General features: G+C 58.1%; 1 protein-coding gene across 1 annotated transcript; it reads left to right on the forward strand.

Moving 5' to 3' along the window:
* Nucleotides 1-17,498: 17,498 nt before the first annotated feature.
* Nucleotides 17,499-27,634, forward strand: ints5 (integrator complex subunit 5). Its single transcript, XM_072489296.1, has 2 exons — nt 17,499-17,746; nt 24,211-27,634. Exons 1-2 carry the CDS (start codon nt 17,694-17,696, stop codon nt 27,041-27,043), a joined length of 2,886 nt encoding a protein of 961 aa, XP_072345397.1. The 5' UTR covers nt 17,499-17,693; the 3' UTR covers nt 27,044-27,634.
* The last annotated feature ends 278 nt before the right edge of the window (nt 27,635-27,912 follow it).

Consider the following 27,912-nt stretch of genomic DNA (forward strand, 5'->3'; position numbering starts at 1 on the left):
TGCCGCACTGTCAGAGGGTCAGTACTGAGGGTGTGCTGCACTGTCAGAGGTTCAGTACTGAGGGAGTGCCGCACTGTCAGAGGGTCAGTACTGAGGGAGAGTCGCACAGTTAGAGGGTCAGTACTGAGGGAGTGCCGCACTGTCAGAGGGTCAGTACTGAGGGAGCGCTGCACTGTCAGAGGGTCAGTACTGAGGGAGTGCTGCACTGTGGAGGGTCAGTACTGAGGGAGTGCCGCACTGTCAGAGGGTCAGTGCTGAGGGAGTGCCGCACTGTCAGAGGGTCAGTACTGAGGGAGTGCTGCACTGTCAGAGGGTCAGTACTGAGGGAGCACCGCACTGTCAGAGGGTCAGTACTGAGGGAGTGCTGCACTGTCAGAGGGTCAGTACTGAGGGAGTGCCGCACTGTCAGAGGGTCAGTACTGAGGGAGTGCCGCACTGTCAGAGGGTCAGTACTGAGGGAGTGCTGCACTGTCAGCAGGTCAGTACTGAGGGAGCGCCGCACTGTCAGAGGGTCAGTACTGAGGGAGTGCCGCACTGTCAGAGGGTCAGTACTGAGGGAGTGCCGCACTGTCAGAGGGTCAGTACTGAGGGAGCGCTGCACTGTCAGAGGGTCAGTACTGAGGGAGTGCCGCACGGTCAGAGGGTCAGTACTGGGGGAGTGCCGCACTGTCAGAGGGTCAGTACTGAGGGAGTGCCGCACTGTCAGAGGGTCAGTACTGAGGGAGTGCTGCACTGTCAGAGGGTCAGTACTGAGGGAGTGCCGCACTGTCAGAGGGTCAGTACTCGGGGAGTGCTGCACTGTCAGAGGGTCAGTACTGAGGGAGTGCTGCACTGTCAGAGGGTCAGTACTGAGGGAGCGCCGCACTGTCAGAGGGTCAGTACTGAGGGAGCGTCGCACTGTCAGAGGGTCAGTGCTGAGGGAGTGCTGCACTGTCAGAGGGTCAGTACTGAGGGAGTGCCGCACTGTCAGAGGGTCAGTACTGAGGGAGTGCTGCATTGTCACAGGGTCAGTACTGAGGGAGTGCCGCACTGTCAGAGGGTGAGTGCTGAGGGAGTGCCGCACTGTCAGAGGGTCAGTACTGAGGGAGTGCTGCATTGTCACAGGGTCAGTACTGAGGGAGCGCCGCACTGTCAGAGGGTCAGTACTGAGGGAGTGCTGCACTGTCAGAGGGTCAGTACTGAGGGAGTGCCGCACTGTCAGAGGGTCAGTACTGAGGGAGTGCTGCACTGTCAGAGGGTCAGTACTGAGGGAGTGCCGCACTGTCAGAGGGTCAGTACTGAGGGAGCGCCGCACTGTCAGAGGGTCAGTACTGAGGGAGTGCTGCACTGTCAGAGGGTCAGTACTGAGGGAGTGCCGCACTGTCAGAGGGTCAGTACTGAGGGAGTGCCGCACTGTCAGAGGGTCAGTACTCGGGGAGTGCTGCACTGTCAGAGGGTCAGTACTGAGGGAGTGCTGCACTGTCAGAGGGTCAGTACTGAGGGAGTGCTGCACTGTCAGAGGGTCAGTACTGAGGGAGTGCTGCACTGTCAGAGGGTCAGTACTGAGGGAGTGCCACACTGTCAGAGGGTCAGTACTGAGGGAGTGCTGCACTGTCAGAGGGTCAGTACTGAGGGAGTGCCACACTGTCAGAGGGTCAGTACTGAGGGAGTGCTGCACTGTCAGAGGCTCAGTACTGAGGGAGTGCCGCACTGTCAGAGGGTCAGTGCTGAGGGAGTGCTGCACTGTCAGAGGGTCAGTACTGAGGGAGTGCCGCACTGTCAGAGGGTCAGTACTGAGGGAGCCCCGCACTGTCGGGGAGTGGGGGGGGGGGGGGGTGGACCTGTGACCATAATTTCTCCTTTAAGCTGCACCACCAGTAACAGGCAATCTGTCTACAATTCCTGCTGCCTCGGAAAGGCAGGCAGCATAATTAAGGACCCCACCCACCCCGGACATTCTCTCTTCCACCTTCTGCCGTCAGGAAAAAGATACCAAAGCTTGAGGTCACTACCAGCCGACTCGAGAACAGCTTCTTCCCCACCGCCATCAGACTTTTGAATGGACCCACCTCGTATTAAGTTGAACTTTTCTCTACGCCCTAACTATGACTGTAATTATATTCTGCAGTCTCTCCTTCCTTCCCTATGTACGGCATTGTTTGTAGAGCATGCAAGAAACAATACTCTTCACTGTAGACTGATACACGCGACAATAATAAATCAAATCAATAATCTGGTCATGAACAGATGTGATCGATGATCAGCCATTTGTCTGACATTAAAACAATGTCTAAACTTCGGAAAGAAAGTACATGATTGGCTTTGAAGAGCCGGGGAAGTGCTGAGCAGCTGACCATCTACCGAAATGCCCTGTTGCAAATTCAGACGATATGAAAAGCAGAATCACCGCCGCAAGACTCTCGATACGGAGCCACGAGGGAACGTTACTCAATCGTCCTGTAAACTCGGGCTGGTTACTGTCTGTGGAAAGCACCGGGATGAGGTGTTGGTGACACAGAGAATTCTCCTGCCTGCTGGGGTGGGGCGGGGGGGAGGGGGGGGGGGGGGGGGTGAGAGAGCGCCGCACACCCCAGTCGAGCAGCCGCCTACAGCTGCTTGCTGAGCTTGCGGACCTGCCTCTCCCTGGCCTCAAAGGCCAACTTGGTGTCCAGCAGTTCGCCCATCGTTTTCTTCATCTCCTCCATCCCCTGCTCGAGCCGCTCACAGCGCTGGTTCACGTCACGGTTCAGCTCCGCCTGCTGCCTGCACCCGGCCTTGGTCTGTTCCAGCTCCTGGACCAGGGTCTCGACCGTCTTGATCAGCGCCTCCACCTGGGACTTGGACATCGCGCAAGTGTCACCGCCCCAGCCGCAGGCCGCCTGGCGTCTGTCTGTCTCTCGGTGCCTCTCGCTTCCGATCAGCGAGCGACCGGCTCTCTCTCCCTTAGCGAGATTTGCCCTGTGGGTGGAGCGGACGTGTTTTCCGTTGTGAAAACAGAGCGGCTCAGCTGAGGGACACAGTTTTAAACCGAATCCTAATCCCCGGATTATTCTGTTGTTATCCAGCTCAATGTATCAGGGACAAGGGGTTAATCCGCCTCGTGCAGAGTGTTGCTCGATTTGTGTTCACCGTAGGGGCCACTGGGTTATCATTGTGGGCAGCACAGTGGCTATGTTGCCTCACAGCGCCAGGGTCCCGGGTTCGATTCCCCGCTGGGTCACTGTCTGTGCGGAGTCTGCACGTTCTCCCCCCGTGTCTGCGTGGGTTTCCTCCGGGTGCTCCGGTTTCCTCCCACAAGTCCCGAAAGACGTGCTTGTTGGGCGAATCGGACATTCTGAATTCTCCCTCTGTGTACCCGAACAGGTGCCGAAATGTGGCGACTAGGGGCTTTTCACAGTAACTTCATCGCAGCGTTAATGTCAGCCTACTTGTGACAATAAGGATAAAGATTAAAAGATTAGAACGTGTCCACATTGACCTACAAACCAGAGCAGACTCCGCAGCATGTGGTAAACCACTGTTGCACCTGTATTAGGTGATGTACGGTAGGACCTGTACCACAAGGTCGCCGGAAGACCCTGCCTGCTGGCTCCGCCCAGTAGGCGGAGTATAACTATGCGTGTCCTCCATTCAGCAGCTATTTCGCCAGCTGCTGTGGGAGGCCACGCATCTTAGAGCAATGAAACCTCAGTTGTATCCAACTCTCTCGTCTTTGTTCAACTGATCGTGCCTCGCAGCAAAAACAGTTTCAAGAAGTTCAGTTTACAACAAATTTCTTAAGGTTAGCAAAATTATTTTGAAGAAAACGCCAAACTTGGGGAAGGTGAAGACAGATCCAATCGAAAAGGTTTTTACAAAATCAAATTGTTACTCGACACATTCCCAACAATGTAATGTTCATGAATGTTTTTTAAAAAATAACAAACCGCACGATTTAATTAGCATCGAAATAGGTTAAATCGATCAAGGTCAATGGTAGATTACACAGCAGCTGAATTCAACTCACTATCCCTGTCCCACCCTGTAATGGGGGCAAGCTCCCACCAGGGGGTGGCATCTCTCCACCAAGGACACAGGGACGGTCTGATTATTACAGATAATTGATAAGGAGCAACACCGCCCCCTGCTGCTGGGGGAAGTGACCAGCAGCCAGTACCCTCTCTCCCAGCAAGAGGCTGATAGGATATTGCGAGAGAATCAACTTTTACATAGAGGCTTATCCCAAATTGGTTCCCGTGAAAACAGTGTGAGCAAACTCCCTTTTCTGAGTCAGTACTGAGGGAGTGCTGCACTGTCAGAGGGTCAGTACTGAGGGAGTGCTGCACTGTCAGAGGGTCAGTACTGAGGGAGTGCCGCACTGTCAGAGGGTCAGTACTGAGTGAGTGCCGCACTGTCAGAGGGTCAGTACTGAGGGAGTGCCGCACTGTCAGAGGGTCAGTGCTGTGGGAGTGCTGCACTGTCAGAGGGTCAGTACTGAGGAAGTGCCGCACTGTCAGAGGGTCAGTACTGAGGGAGCGCCGCACTGTCAGAGGGTCAGTACTGAGGGAGTGCTTCACTGTCAGAGGGTCAGTACTGAGGGAGTGCCGCACTGTCAGAGGGTCAGTACTGAGGGAGTGCCGCACTGCCAGAGGGTCAGTACTGAGGGAGTGTCGCACTGTCAGAGGGTCAGTACTGAGGGAGTGCTGCACTGTCAGAGGGTCAGTACTGAGGGAGTGTCGCACTGTCAGAGGGTCAGTACTGAGGGAGTGCCGCACTGTCAGAGGGTCAGTACTGAGGGAGTGCCGCACTGTCAGAGGGTCAGTACTGAGGGAGTGCCGCACTGTCAGAGGGTCAGTACTGAGGGAGTGCCGCACTGTCAGAGGGTCAGTACTGAGGGAGTGCCGCACTGGCAGAGGGTCAGTACTGAGGGAGTGCCGCACTGTCAGAGGGTCAGTACTGAGGGAGTGCCGCACTGTCAGAGGGTCAGTACTGAGGGAGTGTCGCACTGTCAGAGGGTCAGTACTGAGGGAGTGCCGCACTGTCAGAGGGTCAGTACTGAGGGAGTGCCGCACTGTCAGAGGGTCAGTACTGAGGGAGTGCCGCACTGTCAGAGGGTCAGTACTGAGGGAGTGCCGCACTGTCAGAGGGTCAGTACTGAGGGAGTGCCGCACTGTCAGAGGGTCAGTACTGAGGGAGTGCCGCACTGTCAGAGGGTCAGTACTGAGGGAGTGCTGCCCTGTCAGAGGGTCAGTACTGAGGGAGCGCCGCACTGTCAGAGGGTCAGTACTGAGGGAGTGCCGCACTGTCAGAGGGTCAGTACTGAGGGAGTGCCGCACTGTCAGAGGGTCAGTACTGAGGGAGTGCTGCCCTGTCAGAGGGTCAGTACTGAGGGAGTGCCGCACTGTCAGAGGGTCAGTACTGAGGGAGCGCCGCACTGTCAGAGGGTCAGTACTGAGGGAGTGCTGCACTTTCAGAGGGTCAGTACTGAGGGAGTGCTGCCCTGTCAGAGGGTCAGTACTGAGGGAGTGCCGCACTGTCAGAGGGTCAGTACTGAGGGAGCGCCGCACTGTCAGAGGGTCAGTGCTGAGGGAGTGCCGCACTGTCAGAGGGTCAGTACTGAGGGAGTGCTGCCCTGTCAGAGGGTCAGTACTGAGGGAGTGCCGCACTGTCAGAGGGTCAGTACTGAGGGAGCGCCGCACTGTCAGAGGGTCAGTACTGAGGGAGTGCCGCACTGTCAGAGGGTCAGTACTGAGGGAGTGCCGCACTGTCAGAGGGTCAGTACTGATGGAGTGCCGCACTGTCAGAGGGTCAGTACTGAGGGAGTGCCGCTCTGTCAGAGGGTCAGTAGTGAGGGAGTGCCGCACTGTCAGAGGGTCAGTACTGAGGGAGTGCCGCACTGTCAGAGGGTCAGTACTGAGGGAGTGCTGCACTGTCAGAGGGTCAGTACTGAGGGAGTGCCGCACTGTCAGAGGGTCAGTACTGAGGGAGTGCTGCACTGTCAGAGGGTCAGTGCTGAGGGAGTGCCGCACTGTCAGAGCGTCAGTACTGAGGGAGTGCCGCACTGTCAGAGGGTCAGTACTGAGGGAGTCGCACTGTCAGAGGGTCAGTACTGAGGGAGTGCCGCACTGTCAGAGGGTCAGTACTGAGGGAGTGCCGCACTGTCAGAGAGTCAGTACTGAGGGTGTGCCGCACTGTCAGAGGGTCAGTACTGAGGGAGTGCTGCACTGTCACAGGGTCAGTACTGAGGGAGTGCCGCACTGTCAGAGAGTCAGTACTGAGGGTGTGCCGCACTGTCAGAGCGTCAGTACTGAGGGAGTGCCGCACTGTCAGAGGGTCAGTACTGAGGGAGTCGCACTGTCGGAGGGTCAGTACTGAGGGAGTGCCGCCCTGTCAGAGGGACAGTACTGAGGGAGTGCCGCACTGTCAGAGGGTCAGTACTGAGGGAGTGCTGCACTGTCAGAGGGTCAGTACTGAGGATGTCGCACTGTCGGAGGGTCAGTAATGAGGGAGCGCCGCACTGTCAGAGGGTCAGTACTGAGGGAGTACCGCACTGTCAGAGGGTCAGTACTGAGGGAGTGCTGCACTGTCAGAGGGTCAGTGCTGAGGGAGTGCCGCACTGTCAGAGGGTCAGTACTGAGGGAGCGCCGCACTGTCAGAGGGTCAGTACTGAGGGAGTGCTGCACTGTCAGAGGGTCAGTACTGAGGGAGTGCCGCACTGTCAGAGGGTCAGTACTGAGGGAGTGCTGCGCTGTCAGAGGGTCAGTACTGAGGGAGTGCTGCACTGTCAGAGGGTCAGTACTGAGTGAGTGCCGCACTGTCAGAGGGTCAGTACTGAGGGAGTGCCGCACTGTCAGAGGGTCAGTATTGAGGGAGTGCCGCACTGTCAGAGGGTCAGTACTGAGGGAGTGCTGCACTGTCAGAGGGTCAGTACTGAGTGAGTGCCGCACTGTCAGAGGGTCAGTACTGAGGGAGTGCCGCACTGTCAGAGGGTCAGTATTGAGGGAGTGCCGCACTGTCAGAGGGTCAGTACTGAGGGAGTGCCGCACTGTCAGAGGGTCAGTCCTGAGGGAGCGCCGCACTGTCAGAGGGTCAGTACTGAGGGAGTGCTGCACTGTCAGAGGGTCAGTACTGAGGGAGTGCCGCACTGTCAGAGGGTCAGTACTGAGGGAGTGCCGCACTGTCAGAGGGTCAGTACTGAGGGAGTGCCGCACTGTCAGAGGGTCAGTACTGAGGGAGTGCCGCACTGTCAGAGGGTCAGTACTGAGGGAGTGCCGCACTGTCAGAGGGTCAGTACTGAGGGAGCGCTGCACTGTCAGAGGGTCAGTACTGAGGGAGTGCCGCACTGTCAGAGGGTCAGTACTGAGGGAGTGCCGCACTGTCAGAGGGTCAGTACTGAGGAAGCGCCGCACTGTCAGAGGGTCAGTACTGAGGGAGTGCCGCACTGTCAGTGGGTCAGTCCTGAGGGAGCGCCGCACTGTCAGAGGGTCAGTACTGAGGGAGCGCCGCACTGTCAGAGGGTCAGTACTGAGGGAGTGCTGCACTGTCAGAGGGTCAGTACTGAGGGAGTGCCGCACTGTCAGAGGGTCAGTACTGAGGGAGTGCCGCACTGTCAGAGGGTCAGTACTGAGTGAGTGCCGCACTGTCAGAGGGTCAGTACTGAGGGAGTGCTGCACTGTCAGAGGGTCAGTACTGAGGGAGTGCCGCACTGTCAGAGGGTCAGTACTGAGGCTGTGCCGCACTGTCAGAGGGTCAGTACTGAGGGAGTGCTGCACGGTCAGAGGGTCAGTACTGAGGGAGTGCCGCACTGTCAGAGGGTCAGTACTGAGGGAGTGCCGCACTGTCAGAGGGTCAGTACTGAGGGAGTGCCGCACTGTCAGAGGGTCAGTACTGAGGGAGTGCTGCACTGTCAGAGGGTCAGCACTGAGGGAGTCGCACTGTCAGAGGGTCAGTACTGAGGGAGCCCCGCACTGTCAGAGGGTCAGTACTGAGGGAGCGCAGCACTGTCAGTGGGTCAGTACTGAGGGAGTGCCGCACTGTCAGAGGGTCAGTACTGAGGCTGTGCCGCACTGTCAGAGGGTCAGTACTGAGGCTGTGCCGCACTGTCAGAGGGTCAGTACTGAGGGAGTGCCGCACCAGCGGTGGTTGGGGGGGTGGGTGGGGGGGGACCGGGGATAATCGTGTCTCGGGACGTTCGATAGGGCTAAATGGTATTCCCTCTTCACGGTTCTGGAGCAGATGGGCTGGGTCCTGGGCTTGTGTCCTGGGTGTGCCTGTTATACAAAGCAGTGTGTGCGAAGGAACACGAGTTCAGGCTGGTTCAGGCTGTACGGGGGAACGCGGCAGGGCTGTCCTGTGTCGATGCCCGCTTTGTAGTCGAGCCTTGAGGCACATTACAGCGCAGTACAGGCCCTTCGGCCCTCGATGTTGCGCCGACCTGTGAAACCACTCTAAAGCCCATCTACACTATTCCCTTATCGTCCATATTTCTATCCAATGACCATTCGAATGTCCTTAGTGTTGGCGAGTCCACTACTGTTGCAGGCAGGGCATTCCACACCCTTACTACTCTCTGAGTAAAGAACCTACCTCTGACATCTGTCCTATATCTATCTCCCCTCAATTTAAAGCTATGTCCCCTCGTGCTAGACATCACCATCCGAGGAAAAAGGCTCTCACTGTCCACCCTATCCAATCCTCTGATCATCTTGTATGCCTCAATTAAGTCACCTCTTAACCTTCTTCCCTCTAACGAAAACAGCCTCAAGTCCCTCAGCCTTTCCTCATAAGATCTTCCCTCCATACCAGGCAACATTCTGGTAAATCTCCTCTGCACCCTTTCCAATGCTTCCACATCCTTCCTATAATGCGGCAACCAGAATTGCACGCAATACTCCAAATGCGGCCGCACCAGAGTTTTGTACAGCTGCAACATGACCTCATGGCTCCGAAACTCAATCCCTCTACCAATAAAAGCTAACACACCGTACGCCTTCTTAACAACCCTCTCAACCTGGGTTTGCAACTTTCAGGGATCTATGTACATGGACACCGAGATCTCTCTGCTCATCCACACTGCCAAGAATCTTACCATTAGCCCAGTACTCTGTCTTCCTGTTATTCCTTCCAAAACGAATCACCTCACACTTTTCTGCATTAAACTCCATTTGCCACCTCTCAGCCCAGCGCTGCAGCTTATCTATGTCCCTCTGTAACTTGTAACATCCTTCCACACTGTCGACAACTCCACTGACTTTAATGTCATCTGCAAATTTACTCACCCATCCTTCTACGCCCTCCTCCAGGTCATTTATAAAAATGACAAACAGCAGTGGCCCCCTCGGATTCGGAGGGAGGTGCTGCAGCGGGAGAGGCGGTGAGGGGGTGGGTTGGCACTGCCGAATCTGATGTTTTATTATTGGGTGGTCAATGCCGAGAAGGTTGGTTGCTTTGGGGACCCGGAGGTTACTTGGGTGCGGACGGAGTCAGGGTCGTGCAGAGGGTGGAGCTTGGAGGTGGCCAGCTCCACGGTAAAAATGTGGCGGAAACCCCAACCAAATTTTCAGCTCAGGGCGGTGTCAAGGTGGACTCCAATCTGTGGGAAGCATTTGATGGAACGGGTGAAAATTGGATGTCACATCTGGGGGGTGGACAGGTAAGAGGCTGGAGAGGGTGAGGGGCGGGGCTTATAACAGAGAACAATGCAGCACAGGAACAGGCCATTCGGCCCTCCAAGCCTGTACCGGTCACGATTCCAACCTTGGCCAAAACCCTCAGCCCCCCCTTGTGCCGTGCCCCTCTACACCCGTCCTATCCACGTGTTGGTCGAGATGCCTTCTGACTGCCGTTAATGTATCTGCTTCCACAGCCTCCCCTGGCCACGCGTTCCAGGCACCCACCACCCTCTGCGTAAAAAACCTGCCTCGCACATCTCCTCTAAACTTTGCCCCACGGACCTTAAACCTCTGCCCCCTGGCGACTGACCCCTCCACCCTGGGAAAGAGTGCTGCCCATCCACTCTATCCACGCCCCTCATAATCTTGCAAACCTCTATCAGGTCGCCCCTCAACCTCCGTCTTTCTAACGAAAACAGTCCGAGTCTATTCCGCCTCTCCGCACAGCTAGCACCCTCCAGACCAGGCAACATCCTAGTAAACCTCCTCTGCACCCTCTCCAAGACCTCCACATCCTTCTGGTAGTGTGGCGACCAGAATTGTGCGCAATATTCCAAGTGCGGCCTTGCCAAGGCTCTATACAGCTGTAGCATGACTTGCCAGTTTCTATTCTTGATGCCCCGTCCAATGAAGGCAAGCATTCCGTCTGCTTTCTTGACTACCTTGTCCACGCCTCCAAAGATCTGTGGATCTGCCGCTTGGAGAAGTTGGAGAAAGCAGGACTTGTGGATTTGGATACATTCAGGACGGGATTTTGTTCGGGGCGGGGGGGGGGGGGGGGGGGGGGGCGGGGGGAGCAGGTTTCGGTGGAGAAGGTGAAGGCCAGGTGGGAGGAGGAGCTGGGACCCATTTCAGAGGAGATGTGGAGCGGGTCCCTCCGCAGGGTGAATACTACCTCATCCTGCGCGAGGTTTTGTTTTTACCCAATTAATTTTTTTTCCCCAAATACGGGGCAATTTAGCGCGGCCAATCCACCTGCCCTGCACATCTTTGGGTTGTGGGGGCGAGACCCACACAGACACGGGGAGAATGTGCAAACTCCAGACAGACAGTGACCCAGAGCCGGGAGCGAACCCGGGACCTCGGCACCGTGAGGCCGCAGTGCTAACCACTGCCCCACCTTGCTGTCCGCCTGCGCCAGGTTGAGTTTGATCCAGCTCACGGTGATATTTCGGATGCACCTCACCGAGGCCAGGATGAGTTGAGTTTTTGAGGGGGTTGAGGATTGGGGTGAGTGGTGTTCGAGAGGGCACATGTTCTGGTCCAGCCCCACGCCGGTGGGTTATTGGGGGTCTTTTTCAGCACCATAATCGGCAATCCTGAGTGTTGATTTAGAGGCCTGTCCAGTAGTAGCTATATTTGGGGGGTTGGACCAGCCGGAGCTGAGGGCTGGGTGTGGGAAAGGGTGCCCCTGGCCTCATCGCTGGCCCAATGGAGGATTCTGCTGAGTTTCTCTACATCATAGAACATACAGTGCAGAAGGAGGCCATTCGGCCCATCGAGTCTGCACCGACCCACTTAAGCCCCGACCTCCACCCTATCCCCGTAACCCAATAACCCCTCCTAACCTTTTTGGGTCACCAAGGACAATTTAGCTTGGCCAATCCACCTAACCTGCACGTCTTTGGACTGTGGGAGGAAACCGGAGCACCCGGAGGAAACCCACGCAGACACGGGGAGGATGTGCAGACTCCGCACAGACAGTGACCCAAGCCGGGAATCGAACCCGGGACCCTGGCGCTGTGAAACCACAGAACAAAAATCTCTATTTTTTTAAACTATTAACGAATTCCAACCTCCTCAGTTTAACTTTCGTCCCCACCCTCTATACACACACATACACAAGACAGACAAACACAGAGGGGTGGATAGGGGTAAAAAATATAATACGCAAAAGAAAAAAGACTTTGTTTCAGGTGATGGTTTGTATTACACCTTACCTCACACCAAGCTGGCATGTTAAAGTCTTTGTTTGCAGCCCGGAATGGTCTCCTTTGTAGGTTCATTCACCCAGGTTCTCGGTTGTTTTCTGGTGAAATACAGCGTTCACAACGGACTATCTGGACAGAGAGCTTCTCGGTTCTCCCCCTCCGCTGCCAGATTCCTCAGGGCTCTGAAAAGCAGCCCATTGGGGCAGGACCTGTTACCGGGCGGAGTACAGCCTTTTGATTCAATTCACGGCCACCAGCCAATCAATCAAACCGAGTACCGCCCCATCCTCGATCTCTGGTGTCGACACGTCTGCAGCTCCTGTTAAAACCAGCACAGACTAACAAAGTGATCCGTCCTGCAGCTTCTGGAATCTTCTGCTTGCCTTAAATCCAACTCAATCGATAAGTTTGCGGATGATACGACCGTGGTGGGTCGTACCTCAAACAACGACGAATCCGACTACAGCAGGGAGATAAATCACTTGGTCGCTGGTGAACCGGAAACGTTGCAAAGACCAAGGAACTGATCATCGACTTCAGGAAGCGGAGCACGACACCCACCGCTGTCTACATCAATGGCCGAGTCTTTTCCACGGTCGGCCTCAAATCCACCTACCACCAGCTCCCCATCCGCCTCTATACTGCCTTCGAAGCAGCCGGCCGGCTCTTCCACTTCCTCAGGGTCCCCTTCGGCGTCACAAACGGGGTCTCCGTCTTTCAAAGGGCGATGGACCAAATGGTGGACCAGTACGGTTTGCGGGCTACATACCCGTACTTGGACAATGTCACCATCTGCGGCCATGATCAGCAGGACCATGACGTTAACCTCAAAAAGTTCCTCCAGACCGCCCGAACCCTTAACCTGACCTATAACGAGGGCAAATGCGTTTTCCACACCACCCGGCTGGCCATCCTTGGCTATGGCGTGGAAGACGGGATCCTAGGTCCCGACCCCGACCGCGTGGGCCCCCTTAAGGAACTCCCCCTCCCCCGCAGCCTCAAGGCCCTCAAACGGTGCTTGGGGCTTTTCTCCTATTACGCCCAGTGGGTCCCCAAGTATGCGGACAAAGCCCGCCCACTCATAAAGACCACCACTTTTCCCCTCTCGGCTGAGGCTCAATTGGCCTTCAACCGCATCAAGGCCGACATCATCAAGGCCACCATGCACGCGGTGGACGAAACCATCCCTTTCCAGGTAGAGAGCGATGCATCAGACATCGCCCTGGCTGCTACCCTCAATCAAGGAGGCAGACCAGTAGCGTTCTTCTCCCGAACCCTCACCGCCTCCGAGATTCGACACTCTGCAGTCGAAAAGGAGGCACAAGCCATTGTGGAGGCTGTGCGGTGCTGGAGACACTACCTCGCCGGTAGGAGGTTTACCCTCGTCACCGACCAACGGTCGGTCGCCTATATGTTCGATAACACGCAACGGGGCAAAATAAAAAACGATAAAATTTTGTGGTGGAGGATCGAACTCTCCACCTACACGTACGATATCAAGTATCGTCCAGGGGAGCTCAACGAGCCCCCAGATGCCCTGTCCCGCGGCACATGCGCCAACGCGCAGGAGGACCGCCTGCAAGCCATCCACAATGACCTCTGCCACCCGGGGGTTACCCGGCTCGTCCATTTCATCAAGTCCCGCAACCTACCTTACTCAACCAAGGAGGTCAAGGCCATGGTCAGGGCCTGCCAGGTCTGTGCGGAGTGCAAACCGCACTTCTATCGGCCAGACAAGGTTCGGCTCGTGAAGGCCTCGGGCCCCTTTGAGCGACTGAGCGTGGACTTCAAGGGGCCCCTCCCGTCCACCAACCGTTATGCCTATTTCCTCACCGTTATCGTTTCCCATTCGCCATTCTCTGCACCGACATGACCTCAGCCACGGTGATTAAGGCACTGCACAGCATCTTCACCCTGTTCGGTTTCCCCGCTTAAATCCACAGTGACCGGGGTACATCGTTCATGAGCGATGAGCTGCGTCAGTATCTGCTCAGCAAAGGCATCGCCTCGAGCAGAACGACCAGCTATAACCCACGGGGAAACGGGCAGGTGGAGAGGGAGAACGCGACCGTGTGGAAGGCTGTCCTTCTGGCCCTACGGTCGAGAAGTCTCCCAATCGCCCGCTGGCAGGAGGTCCTACCCGATGCCCTACACTCCATTAGGTCACTCCTCTGCACGGCCACAAATGAGACCCCTCATGAGCGATTGTTTCTCTTCCCCAGGAAGTCTACCTCCGGGGTCTCGCTTCCACCTTGGCTGACGGCTCCGGGACCTGTTCTTCTCCGGAGGCACGCGAGGAGCCATAAAACGGGCCCCCTGGTCGAATAGGTCCGACTGCTCCACGCCAACCCCAGTTACGCCTACGTCGAGTACCCTGATGGCAGGCAAGATATGGTTTCCCTCCGGGATCTGGCACCCGCTGGATCCCCCACTACAGACACCCCTTCCCGCGCTGCTCCCCTGCAGGACCCGGCACCCCCTACAACACCCCCCCCTCCCGGCCCCACCCCCCGTTGGTGAGCACCTACCGCGCGCGGCCCCCAGCGCCCCTCCCTTACACACCCCGCCGGCACCGCTACCCCCGACCCCGCCTATTCTCCCTGCGCCCTGTTCCCCTGCCCCGACCCGGACCGAAGCTCCGACGGCTGTGCTCCCGGGCGGACCCTCAACCAGGACGCCCGTGTCCGCCGCACCACCGCCCGAACTGAGGAGGTCGATGAGGACGATCCGGCCATCGAGACGGATGGACTTATGATGGCACTTCACCCCCGCCGGACTCTTTTTAAACAGGGGGTGAATGTGATGAACGGTTACTGCAACACTGTACCCTTGTCATCATGTAAGGTGATGTCCCCTTTAAGACCGGGCTTGGAACCCTGGGAACTCCGCCTCCGGCTCCGCCCATCTGGGAGCCGTATATAAGGGCCTGCCTTGTGGGCAGTGCAGCAGTCAGCACCCGTCTCAGCTCGAGCCTAGTTCTTAGTTTATTAAACCCGTCTTTACTGTTTCCACTCTAAGCGTCGTTATTGAGGGTAGCACAGAGCAGATGGCGGTTAATACATCCTCATCATGTGCCAGGCTTAGCCTGATACAATTTAAGGTAGTCCACCGGGCTAGAATGAGCAGGGGAAATGTTTATTTTACCAAATGGGCATATTAGGCTCTGAAATGGGCTCTGTAATGGGCTGTGTAATGAGCTCTGTAACAGGCTGTAATAGAACATAGAAAATACAGCACAGAACAGGCCCTTCGGCCCACGATGTTGTGCTGAACCTTTGTCCTAGATTAATCATAGATTATATGAACATAAGAACTAGGAGCAGGAGTAGGCCATCTGGCCCCTCGACCCTGCTCCGCCAGTCAGTGAGATCATGGCTGATCTTTTGTGGACGCATAGAATTTACAGTGCAAAAGGAGGCCATTCGGCCCATCGAGTCTGCACCGGCTCTTGGAAAGAGCACCCTACCCAAAGTTAACACCTCCACCCTATCCCAGTAACCCTACCCAACACTAAGGGTAATTTTGGACACTAAGGGCAATTTATCACGGCCAATCCACCTATCCTGGACATCTTTGGACTGTGGGAGGAAACAGGAGCACCCGGGGGAAACCCACCCACACACGGGAGGATGTAATGACCTCTGTATTTGCCTTTGTAACGAGCTCTGTAATGGGCTGTGTAATGGGCAGTGTAACAACCTCTGTAATGGGCAGTGTAACTAGTTCTGTAATGGGCTGTGTAACGAGCTCTGCAATGGGTTGTGTAATGGGCAGTGTAACCAGCTCTGCAAGGGGCTGTGTAATTGGCAATGTAACCAGCTCTGTAAGGGACTGTGTAATGGGCAGTGTAACGAGCTCTGCAATGGGCTGTGTAACGGGAAGTGTAACGAGCTCTGCAATGGGCTGCGTAATGGGCAGTGTAACAAGCTCTGTAATGGGCAGTGTAATGAGCTCTGCAATGGGCTGTGTAATGGGCAGTGTAACGAGCTCTGTAATGGGCAGTGTAACGAGTTCTGTAATGGGCTGTGTAATGGGAAGTGTAACGAGCTCTGCAATGGGCTGTGTAATGGGCAGTGTAACGAGCTCTGCAATGGGCTGTGTAACGGGAAGTGTAACAAGCTCTGCAATGGGCTGTGTAATGGGTAGTGTAACAAGCTCTGTAATGGGCAGTGTAACGAGCTCTGTAATGGGCTGTGTAATGTGCTCTGCAATGGGCAGTGTAACGAGCTCTGTAATGGGCAGCGTAAAGAGCAGTGCAATGGGCTGCGTAATGGGTAGTGTTACGAGCTCTGTAATGGGCAGTGTAACGAGCTCTGCAATGGGCTGTGTAATGGGCAGTGTAACGAGCTCTGTAATGGGCTGTGTAATGGGCAGTGTAACGAGCTCTGCAATGGGCTGTGTAATGGGAAGTGTAACGAGCTCTGTAATGGGCTGTGTAATGGGCAGTGTAACGAGCTCTGTAATGGGCAGTGTAACGGGCTCTGCAATGGGCTGTGTAATGGGCAGTGTAACAAGCTCTGCAATGGGCTGTGTAATGGGAAGTGTAACGAGCTCTGTAATGGGCTGTGTAATGGGCAATGTAACGAGCTCTGTAACAAGCTCTGTAATGGGCAGTGTAACGAGCTCTGCAATGGGCTGTGTAATGGGCAGTGTAACGAGCTCTGTAATGGGCTGTGTAACGAGCTCTGTAATAGGCAGTGTAACGAGCTGTGTAATGGGCAGTGTAACGAGCTCTGTAATGGGCAGTGTAACGAGCTCTGCAATGGGCTGTGTAATGGGAAGTGTAACGAGCTCTGTAATGGGCAGTGTAACGAGCTCTGAAATGGGCAGTGTAACGAGCTCTGTAACAAGCTCTGTAAAGGGCTGTGTAATGGGCAGTGTAACGAGCTCTGTAACAAGATCTGTAATGGGCAGTGTAACGAGCTCTGTAATGGGCAGTGTAACGAGCTCTGCAATGGGCTGTGTAATGGGCAGTGTAACGAGCTCTGTAATAGGCAGTGTAACGAGCTCTGTAATGGGCTGTGTAACGAGCTCTGTAACAAGCTCTGTAAAGGGCTGTGTAATGGGCAGTGTAACGAGCTCTGTAACAAGCTCTGTAATGGGCAGTGTAACGAGCTCTGTAATGGGCAGTGTAACGAGCTCTGCAATGGGCTGTGTAATGGGCAGTGTAACGAGCTCTGTAATGGGCAGTGTAACAAGCTCTGTAATGGGCTGTGTAACGAGCTCTGTAATGGGCAGTGTAATGAGCTCTGTAATGGGCAGTGTAACACGCTCTGCAATGGGCTGTGTAATGGGCAGTGTAACAAGCTCTGTAATGGGCAGTGTAACGAGCTCTGTAATGGGCAGTGTAACGAGCGCTGTAATGGGCTGTGTAATGAGCTCTGTAATGGGCAGTGTAACGCGCTCTGTAATGGGCTGTGTAATGGGCAGTGTAACGAGCTCTGTAATGGGCAGTGTAACGAGCTCTGCAATGGGCTGTGTAATGGGCAGTGTAACGAGCTCTGTAATGGGCTGTGTAATGGGCAGTGTAACGAGCTCTGTAATGGGCAGTGTAACGAGCTCTGTAACTGGCGGTGGGACATCCTGGCAGAGTTCCACAAGACGCTCTGCGGATCTGCACCTTGAGTCAGGTGCCCTGTCAGATCAGGGTCACCCCTAACTGCGAATTGACTATTTGCTGCACCAAAGGTGCTAGATCAATGCAGATTGTTGTTGTTGTTGTGGTCCTGAATTCCCAGGGTCTCAACTCCATTCCCCTGTCAGGAGATGCATTGATTTACAATTTAATGATGTCACTGACATGTTGGGTCGATGCCCCACCCCGCTGGGATTGTGTCTGAGCCCCGGAATCGGAGATCGGGGCGCGGGGTTCCAGCCGGAGGGTTTAGGCGGTGGCAGCTCCCCGGTGCCGGAAGCCTGGGTGTTTCCGGACGGAGTGTCGAGGCGGCGGCACCTGCCCTGCGCCGGAAGTGGGTGAGGGCGCGGGTTCGGCCGCTCTCGGCGGCCTCTCGGAGTGACTGAGCGAGCGGACGGGAGGCGGCTGCGGGAGGTTGAGCGCCGGGAGCCGGCCCCGGGCTCCGCCACCATCCCCAACCCTCCCCGCGGGGAGCTGCGGACCGGCCCCACGGAGACAATGGCGGCGGCCGCGGCCCTGGAAGGAAGCGCCAGCCACCGGGCCGGGATCAGGCGAGTGGGCGCATGCGCGTGTGCCGGGTGCGCGCCTGCGCGGCTGGAGGGAGGGAGCCGGCGCATGCGCGAGACCCGAGTTCGACCCCCCCGCCGCAGCGCCATCGCTGGCGGGAGGCAGGAACCGCAGCGTGTGGCACTCCCTCAGTACTGACCCTCTGACAGTGCAGCACTCCCTCAGTACTGACCCTCTGACAGTGCGGCGCTCCCTCAGTACTGACCCTCTGACAGTGCGGCACTCCCTCAGTACTGACCCTCTGACAGTGCGGCACTCCCTCAGTACTGACCCTCTGACAGTGCAGCACTCCCTCAGTACTGACCCTCTGACAGTGCGGCGTTCCCTCAGTACTGACCCTCTGACAGTGCAGCACTCCCTCAGTACTGACCCTCTGACAGTGCGGCACTCCCTCAGTACTGACCCTCTGACAGTGCGGCACTCCCTCAGTACTGACCCTCTGACAGTGCGGCACTCACTCAGTACTGACCCTCTGACAGTGCGGCGCTCCCTCAGTACTGACCCTCTGACAGTGCAGCACTCCCTCAGTACTGACCCTCTGACAGTGCAGCACTCCCTCAGTACTGACCCTCTGACAGTGCGGCGCTCCCTCAGTACTGACCCTCTGACAGTGCGGCACTCCCTCAGTACTGACCCTCTGACAGTGCGTCACTCCCTCAGTACTGACCCTCTGACAGTGCGGCACTCCCTCAGTACTGACCCTCTGACAGTGCGGCGTTCCCTCAGTACTGACCCTCTGACAGTGCGGCACTCCCTCAGTACTGACCCTCTGACAGTGCGGCACTCACTCAGTACTGACCCTCTGACAGTGCGGCACTCCCCTCAGTACTGACCCTCTGACAGTGCGGCACTCCCTCAGTACTGACCCTCTGACAGTGCGGTGCTCCCTCAGTACTGACCCTCTGACAGTGCGGCGCTCCCTCAGTACTGAGCCTCTGACAGTGCGGCACTCCCTCAGTACTGACCCTCTGACAGTGCAGCACTCCCTCAGTACTGACCCTCTGACAGTACGGCACTCCCTCAGTACTGACCCTCTGACAGTGCGGCACTCCCTCAGTACTGACCCTCTGACAGTGCGGCGTTCCCTCAGTACTGACCCTCTGACAGTGCGGCACTCCCTCAGTACTGACCCTCTGACAGTGCGGCACTCACTCAGTACTGACCCTCTGACAGTGCGGCACTCCCTCAGTACTGACCCTCTGACAGTGCGGCACTCCCTCAGTACTGACCCTCTGACAGTGCGGTGCTCCCTCAGTACTGACCCTCTGACAGTGCGGCGCTCCCTCAGTACTGAGCCTCTGACAGTGCGGCACTCCCTCAGTACTGACCCTCTGACAGTGCAGCACTCCCTCAGTACTGACCCTCTGACAGTACGGCACTCCCTCAGTACTGACCCTCTGACAGTGCGGCACTCCCTCAGTACTGACCCTCTGACAGTGCAGCACTCCCTCAGTACTGACCCTCTGACAGTGCGGCACTCCCTCAGTACTGACCCTCTGACAGTGCAGCACTCCCTCAGTACTGACCCTCTGACAGTGCAGCGCTCCCTCAGTACTGACCCTCTGACAGTGCAGCACTCCGTCAGTACTGACCCTCTGACAGTGCGGCACTCCCTCAGTACTGACCCTCTGACAGTGCAGCACTCCGTCAGTACTGACCCTCTGACAGTGCAGCACTCCGTCAGTACTGACCCTCTGACAGTGCGGTGCTCCCTCAGTACTGACCCTCTGACAGTGCAGCACTCCCTCAGTACTGACCCTCTGACAGTGCGGTGCTCCCTCAGTACTGAGCCTCTGACAGTGCGGCACTCCCTCAGTACTGACCCTCTGACAGTGCAGCACTCCCTCAGTACTGACCCTCTGACAGTACGGCACTCCCTCAGTACTGACCCTCTGACAGTGCAGCACTCCCTCAGTACTGACCCTCTGACAGTGCAGCGCTCCCTCAGTACTGACCCTCTGACAGTGCAGCACTCCCTCAGTACTGACCCTCTGACAGTGCGGTGCTCCCTCAGTACTGACCCTCTGACAGTGCGGCACTCCCTCAGTACTGACCCTCTGACAGTGCAGCGCTCCCTCAGTACTGACCCTCTGACAGTGCAGCACTCCCTCAGTACTGACCCTCTGACAGTGCGGCACTCCCTCAGTACTGACCCTCTGACAGTGCGGGACTCCCTCAGTACTGACCCCCTGACAGTGCAGCACTCCCTCAGTACTGACCCTCTGACAGTGTGGCACTCCCTCAGTACTGACCCTCTGACAGTGCGGCGCTCCCTCAGTACTGACCCTCTGACAGTGCAGCACTCCCTCAGTACTGACCCTCTGACAGTGCAGCACTCCCTCAGTACTGACCCTCTGACAGTGCGGCGCTCCCTCAGTACTGACCCTCTGACAGTGCAGCACTCCCTCAGTACTGACCCTCTGACAGTGCAGCACTCCCTCAGTACTGACCCTCAGACAGTGCGGAACTCCCTCAGTACTGACCCTCTGACAGTGCGGGGCTCCCTCAGTACTGACCCTCTGACTGTGCGGCACTCCCTCAGTACTGACCCTCTGACAGTGCGGCGCTCCCTCAGTACTGACCCTCTGACAGTGCGGCACTCCCTCAGTACTGACCCTCTGACAGTGCGGCACTCCCTCAGTACTGACCCTCTGACAGTGCAGCACTCCCTCAGTACTGACCCTCTGACAGTGCGGCACTCCCTCAGTACTGACCCTCTGACAGTGCGGCGCTCCCTCAGTACTGACCCTCTGACAGTGCGGCACTCCCTCAGTACTGACCCTCTGACAGTGCAGCACTCCCTCAGTACTGACCCTCTGACAGTGCGGCACTCCCTCAGTACTGACCCTCTGACAGTGCGGCTCCCTCAGTACTGACCCTCTGACAGTGCGGCACTCCCTCAGTACTGACCCTCTGACAGTGCGGCACTCCCTCAGTACTGACCCTCTGACAGTGCGGCACTCCCTCAGTACTGACCCTCTGACAGTGCAGCACTCCCTCAGTACTGACCCTCTGACAGTGCGGCGCTCCCTCAGTACTGACCCTCTGACAGTGCGGCACTCCCTCAGTACTGACCCTCTGACAGTGCAGCACTCCCTCAGTACTGACCCTCTGACAGTGCGGCACGCCCTCAGTACTGACCCTCTGACAGTGCGGCGCTCCCTCAGTACTGACCCTCTGACAGTGCGGCGCTTCCTCAGTACTGACCCTCTGACAGTGCGGCACTCCCTCAGTACTGACCCTCTGACAGTGCAGCACTCCCTCAGTACTGACCCTCTGACAGTGCGGCGCTCCCTCAGTACTGACCCTCTGACAGTGCGGCACTCCCTCAGTACTGACCCTCTGACAGTGCGGCGCTCCCTCAGTACTGACCCTCTGACAGTGCGGCACTCCCTCAGTACTGACCCTCTGACAGTGCGGCGCTCCCTCAGTACTGACCCTCTGACAGTGCGGCGCTTCCTCAGTACTGACCCTCTGACAGTGCGGCACTCCCTCAGTACTGACCCTCTGACAGTGCGGCACTCCCTCAGTACTGACCCTCTGACAGTGCGGCGCTTCCTCAGTACTGACCCTCTGACAGTGCGGCACTCCCTCAGTACTGACCCTCTGACAGTGCGACACTCCCTCAGTACTGACCCTCTGACAGTGCGGCACTCCCTCAGTACTGACCCTCTGACAGGTGCGGCACTCCCTCAGTACTGACCCTCTGACAGTGCGGCACTCCCTCAGCACTGACCCTCTGACAGTGCGGCACTCCCTCAGTACTGACCCTCTGACAGTGCGGCACTCCCTCAGTACTGACCCTCTGACAGTGCGGCACTCCCTCAGTACTGACCCTCTGACAGTGCGGCACTCCCTCAGTACTGACCCTCTGACAGTGCGGCACTCCCTCAGTACTGACCCTCTGACAGTGCGGCACTCCCTCAGTACTGACCCTTTGACAGTGCAGCACTCCCTCAGTACTGACCCTCTGACAGTGCGGCACTCCCTCAGCACTGACCCTCTGGCAGTGCGGCACTCCCTCAGCACTGACCCTGTGACAGTGCGGCGCTCCCTCAGTACTGACCCTCTGACAGTGCGGCGCTCCCTCAGTACTGACCCTCTGACAGTGCGGCGCTCCCTCAGTACTGACCCTCTGACAGTGCAACACTCCCTCAGTACTGACCTTCTGACAGTGCAGCACTCCCTCAGCACTGACCCTCTGACAGTGCGGCGCTCCCTCAGTACTGACCCTCTGACAGTGCGGCGCTCCCTCAGTACTGACCCTCTGACAGTGCGGCACTCCCTCAGCACTGACCCTCTGGCAGTGCGGCGCTCCCTCAGTACTGACCCACTGACAGTGCGGCTCCCTCAGTATTGACCTTCCGACAGTGTGGCACTCCCTCAGCACTGACCCTCTGACAGTGCGGCACTCCCTCAGTACTGACCCTCTGACAGTGTGGCTCCCTCAGTACTGACCTTCCGACAGTGCGGCACTCCCTCAGTACTGACCCTCTGACAGTGCGTCACTCCCTCAGAACTGACCCTCTGACAGTGCGGCTCCCTCAGTACTGACCTTCCGACAGTGCGGCACTCCCTCAGTACTGACCCTCTGACAGTGCGTCACTCCCTCAGCACTGACCCTCTGACAGTGCGGCACTCCCTCAGTACTGACCCTCTGACAGTGCGTCACTCCCTCAGCACTGACCCTCTGACAGTGCAGCACTCCCTCAGTACTGACCCTCTGACAGTGCGGCACTCCCTCAGTACTGACCCTCTGACAGTGCGACACTCCCTCAGTACTGACCCTCTGACAGTGCGGCACTCCCTCAGTACTGACCCTCTGACAGTGCGGCACTCCCTCGGTACTGACCCTCTGATAGTGCGGCACTCCCTCAGTACTGACCCTCTGACAGTGCGGTACTCCCTCAGCACTGACCCTCTGACAGTGCAGCACTCCCTCAGTACTGACCCTCTGACAGTGCGGCACTCCCTCAGTACTGACCCTCTGACAGTGCGGCACTCGCTCAGTACTGACCCTCTGACAATGCGGCACTCCCTCAGTACTGACCCTCTGACAGTGCGGCACTCCCTCGGTACTGACCCTCTGACAGTGCGGCACTCCCTCGGTACTGACCCTCTGACAGTGCGGCACTCCCTCAGTACTGACCCTCTGACAGTGCGGTACTCCCTCAGCACTGACCCTCTGACAGTGCAGCACTCCCTCAGTACTGACCCTCTGACAGTGCGGCACTCCCTCAGTACTGACCCTCTGACAGTGCGACACTCCCTCAGTACTGACCCTCTGACAGTGCGGCACTCCCTCGGTACTGACCCTCTGACAGTGCGGCACTCCCTCGGTACTGACCCTCTGACAGTGCGGCACTCCCTCGGTACTGACCCTCTGACAGTGCGGCACTCCCTCAGTACTGACCCTCTGACAGTGCGGCACTCCCTCAGTACTGACCCTCTGACAGTACGGCGCTGCATTTGGAGTTTGGGATGTATTTTTACTCAACCGTAGGAATTCTCTGGGAACCGCGTGGACTGCGGCTCAAATCCACAACTTTCTGACAGTGAGATGAGGGAATGGGGGTGATCGATTTGACAATACATTGAATAGAGCAGTCAGGACGGCACTGTGGCGCAGTGGTTAGCACTACTGCCTCACGGGGGGGGGGGGCGGTGCAGTGGTTAGCACTGCTGCCTCACGGGCCGAGGTCCCGGGTTCAATCTCGGACCCGGGTCCCTGTCCGTGTGGAGTTTGCACATTCTCCCCGTGTGTGCGTGGGTCTCACCCCCCCCCCCCCCCCCCCCCCACAACCCAATTTGCAGGGTAGGTGGATTGGCCGCGCTAAACTGCCCCTTAATTGGAAAAAATTAGAATTGGGTAATTAAATTTTAAAATAAATAAATAAATAGGAAAGCTGTGAGGGGGGAATTCTAAATAGCGATCCCACTGGTTCACTGTCTGTGCGGGGTCTGCCCGTCCTCCCCGTGTGTGCGTGGGTTTCCTCCGGTTTCCTCCCACAGTCCAAAGATGTGCAGGTTGGGTGGATTGGCCGTGATCAATTGCCCTTAGTGTCCCAAAAAGGTTAGGAGGGGTTACGGGGATAGGGTGGAAGTGAGGGCTTAAGTGGGTCGGTGCAGACTCGATGGGCCGAATGGCCTCCTTCTGCACTCTATGTTTATGTTAAAGGAAGGAATGTAGAGCTGAGCCGAACCTTTCTAAACACTGGCGAGACCTCAGCTGAAGGTCTCCGTCCGACTCTGGGGATGAATGGGCGGTGGAAGCAGATTCAAGAGGAAGGGGAAATACTGGGAAAGGCGGAATCTGCAGAGCTGTGGGGGAAAGAGGGAGGGGGTGGATAATTAGATCTTTCCAAGGGCCAGCCGCCATGTTGGACTGAATGGCCTCCCCTGTGACTTCACTGTGCTGATTTCTCTTCCTTTCCCTTCTTGGTTCCAGTTCGCAGGAGTTGCTGCAAGAGATGAAGGCTTTTATCAGTGGCATAGACCCTGTCCGTGGGCACAAGCTGTCAGTGAAAGACCACGCTCGGTGCGGGATCCTCCTGCTGCGGAATCTCCCGCCGGCCCGGGGAGCTGTCCTGGAGTACCTGCGAGGGGTCTTCGATGAGTACGTCAGCAGCTACATCCTGGACCTCAACCACGAGGGTGGGATGGGCGGTGGAGGGGGGCCCCTCCTGGGGCGGCCGGGTCTGGACGATGTCACCCAGGAGATCCAGAGTGTCCTGTCCGAGTTTGTCCACTCCAATCCCCGGGCCTGGGCCCCCCTGGTCTCGGCCTGGTCCATCGACCTGATGGGCCAGCTCAGTAGCAAGTACTCAGGGCGGCATCAGGTGCCTCACGCCAGCAGCCTGAACGAGCTGCTACAGCTCTGGATGTCTTGCAAGGCCACCCGGGTCCTGATGGACATTTACACGCAGTGCCTGTCCTCGATGATCAGCAGCTGCCCCGACGCCTGCGTCGACGCTCTGCTCGACACCTCCGTCCAGCATTCGCCCCACTTCGACTGGGTCGTGGCCCACATCGGCTCCTCCTTCCCCAACACCATCATCAGCCGTGTCCTCTCCTGTGGCCTGAAGGATTTCTGCATGCACGGGGCCTCCTCTGTCGTGGACCCGCTCTTCCCCACCTTGGCAGACAAGCGGGTCCCCAAGATGGCCTCGGTGGTGGGCATCCTGGGACACCTGGCCACCCGGCATTCTGCCAGCATCAAGCAGGAGCTGCTGCTGATGTTCCAGCAGAGCCTGGGCTCGGCCCGGGACCCCCAGCAGCTCGCCACCGTGCCCTTCCTCCTGCAGCTGGCTGCCATGTCGCCCATGCTGCTGAGCACCGTCTCGGGGGAGCTCATCGACTCGCTCAAGCCCCCCGTCCTGGACCAGCTCCACCAGCACTTCGCAGGCCTGGGCCGCGACGACGCGGAGAACCTGGTGGGCCTGGTGGTCCACCTGATCTGCCAGACCGGCCCCGGGGCCTACCGCATCCTCCAGTTCCTGGTCAACACCGCCATGCCCGCCTCGGTGATCACCACCCCGGGTCTGGCCGTGCGGGAGAGCGTGAGGGACGCCTGCCACCGGATCATCCAGCTGCTCCTGCTGAACCTGCAGAAGCTGGTGTACAACCGCCCCTCGGCCAGCCTGTGCGAGCCACAGCCCCGCGCCATCCCCTTCTTCGACGAGCTGAAGGGCAGAGTGAGGGACCTGTGCCTGGAGACCCTGAGGCTGGAGCGTAAACGCCACCTGTGGCAGCACCAGCTGCTGGGCCTGCTCTCCGTCTACTGCGGGGAGAGCTGTGCCACCGAGGCTCTGAGCCACCTGCTGGCGTTGGCCTGCACCCCCGAGGAGCTGGCGCTGCCTGTCCAGCTGTACGGGGGGCTGGCCGCCTCCATGCCGGGGCTGCTGCCGGCCACCGTCCGGCGCTGCGTGGCCCGGCTCCACTCGTCCAGCCTCCCCGAGGCGCAGACCGCCCGCCTGATGGTCAACCTGGCCACCTTGGTGCAGTGGGAGGGGCCGGAGGAGGAGCTGCCCTCCCCCATCGGCGCCCGCCTGGCCCAGGCCCTGTCCTGGCACGCCCGTGACCTGGGCCAGCTCCTGCCGCGCTCCGACCCCCGGGTCTCCGAGGCCGCCGCCCTGCTCCTGTCGGCCGTCCCCTTGCCGCCGGCGCTCAGCCCGGCCCAGCTGGCCGGCCTGGTGCGCTCCGCCGTCGGGCAGTTCCTGCTGGCGCTGCGGCGCGGCCGGGAGGCGGCGGCCTCCGACTGCGGCCGCCTGCTGACCCGCCTGAGCGCCGTGTCCGCCGCCGCCCTGCGCGCCGTCCTCCAGCAGCTGGTCCGCTCGGCGACGCACTCCGGCAGCGCCGGGCTGTTCGGCGGGTGGGTGCCGGGCGCGGCGTGGGCCCCGGGTATCCCCCCCGCCTCCTCCCCCAGCGGCGGCGACGCCCTGCTCGACGTCAACCGCAAGTTTGGCACGGCTGTCAACTTCAGCGGCAGCATCTGGGCCGTGTTCCACGCCGGCGTGATCGGCCGGGGGCTGAAACCGGCCTCCGCCGTCACCGGCCCGGGGCCCCAGGAGGCGGCCCACAACCTGTACCAGCTGCTGAGCCTGGTGGTGAGGTGCGGCAGCGGAGGGCGCCCCCTGGCGGAGCCTGGCCCCGGCCTCAGCCACCCCCCCATCAACCCCGAGGCGGCCAAGGCGGTGGCGGTGGCCCTGGTGGAGGGTCTGTGCCCCGACGTCACCAACAGCGAGCTGGCCTGGCCCCCCGAGGACCACGCCCGCAACACGGTGGAGCGGGACCTGCAGATCCGTAACCGCTTCGAGGAGAACCCCCTGCTCTTCCCCCTGCTCCAGTTGGTGGCCCTGGGCCGGCCGGCCCTGTGTTACTGCTCCGTGCTGCTCCGGGGCCTCCTGGCCACCCTCATGGCCCACTGGGACGCCTCGCGCCACTCCCTGACCGCCAGCTCCCCCTGGCAGCTCCAGGCCTCCTGCAGCCTGGTCTCCTGCATGGGGCAGGGCCAGCTCCTGCCGCCTGTGCTCAGCAATATGCACGAGATCTTCCACCTGCTCACCCCCTTCGAGGTCCACCTGCTGCTGCTGACCGTCTGGGAGTACATGAAGGACAACGGCCCGCTGCCCCAGAAGTTCACCTTCGACCCCGAGCAGGGCCAGTTCTACCGGGACTTCGCGCGGGACGGCGACATCAGCAAGTACCTGAACGTCCTCCACAGCATCCTGCACAAGAACATCGATCGCCTGGGACACCTGTGCGGCCGCTTCCAGGTCTGACTGTGACGACCTGCCTCCTGCCTTTTTGTTCTGGACTTTTTTTTATCATGTGGCTGTTGAACATGTGACTGAAACTCAGCGGAACCCATCCCAAATCTGATTGTCCCGTCGTCTGAGCCCCAGAAATTCGTGGAGCTGACAGAGGGGTGGTTGAAGGGAGCGCTGCCTGTACAATCCGGGAGCAGCCTCGCTCCGACCCCTGTGTCATCGTGCCGTTCGCAACCTGAGGGAGAAAAGCGAGACCTCTGGCCCCACTGCGCAAGTTACCAGCATCACTGACTCAGCCGAAGATTCCAGGGTCAACGGCAAACATCGGATAGGGCGCGGCTGACGAACGGGATTGTCCCTTTTTGTGTAACGCAGGGGTCCCGATCTCGTCCCAGAGACTCTTACCCCACACTCAACGGCAGCAAAGGTCGGCTTGACCTTCGGTGTGTGCCCCCCCCCCCCGCACCACACACACGTGGTCGAATTACTCTTGAGTAATGAGAAGAGACTTGTGAATATTGTACTTTCTCTTGTAAAAACTATTCGCTTTTGAGGTTTTGACGGAGGAAGATTGAGAATTGAAATAAATCTGTGTGCTTTCTGCTTGGCCTGAGTATTCTGTCTGAACGGCCTGACTTCTCTGGAAGACTGTCTGGCCCGAAATGTTTTGGTAACTGTCGGGGGGGGGGGATAGCCTATCAGGGAAAAACAACAGCAGCCAGAACAGGGGCACCACAACTGGCTCTGTTGCTCAGCAGGAGAGGGCAAAGTGCAGGGGAGCAATAGTTATCGGGGACTCTATAGTAAGGGGCACAGATCGGCGTTTCTGTGGACGTGAAAGAGACTCCTGGATGGTGTGTTGCCTCCCTGGTGCCAGGGTC

This window comes from Scyliorhinus torazame, chromosome 24 (genome assembly GCF_047496885.1).
Source record: "Scyliorhinus torazame isolate Kashiwa2021f chromosome 24, sScyTor2.1, whole genome shotgun sequence".
NCBI classification, from domain to species: domain Eukaryota; kingdom Metazoa; phylum Chordata; class Chondrichthyes; order Carcharhiniformes; family Scyliorhinidae; genus Scyliorhinus; species Scyliorhinus torazame.

Excerpts from the sequence above, each read along its gene's own strand:
- ints5 (XM_072489296.1), top strand. The coding sequence starts at position 17,694 with ATGGCGGCGGCCGCGGCCCTGGAAGGAAGCGCCAGCCACCGGGCCGGG. Across the intron at positions 17,747-24,210 it reads AGCCACCGGGCCGGGATCAG|TTCGCAGGAGTTGCTGCAAG; the intron begins GCGAGTGGGCGC and ends TCTTGGTTCCAG.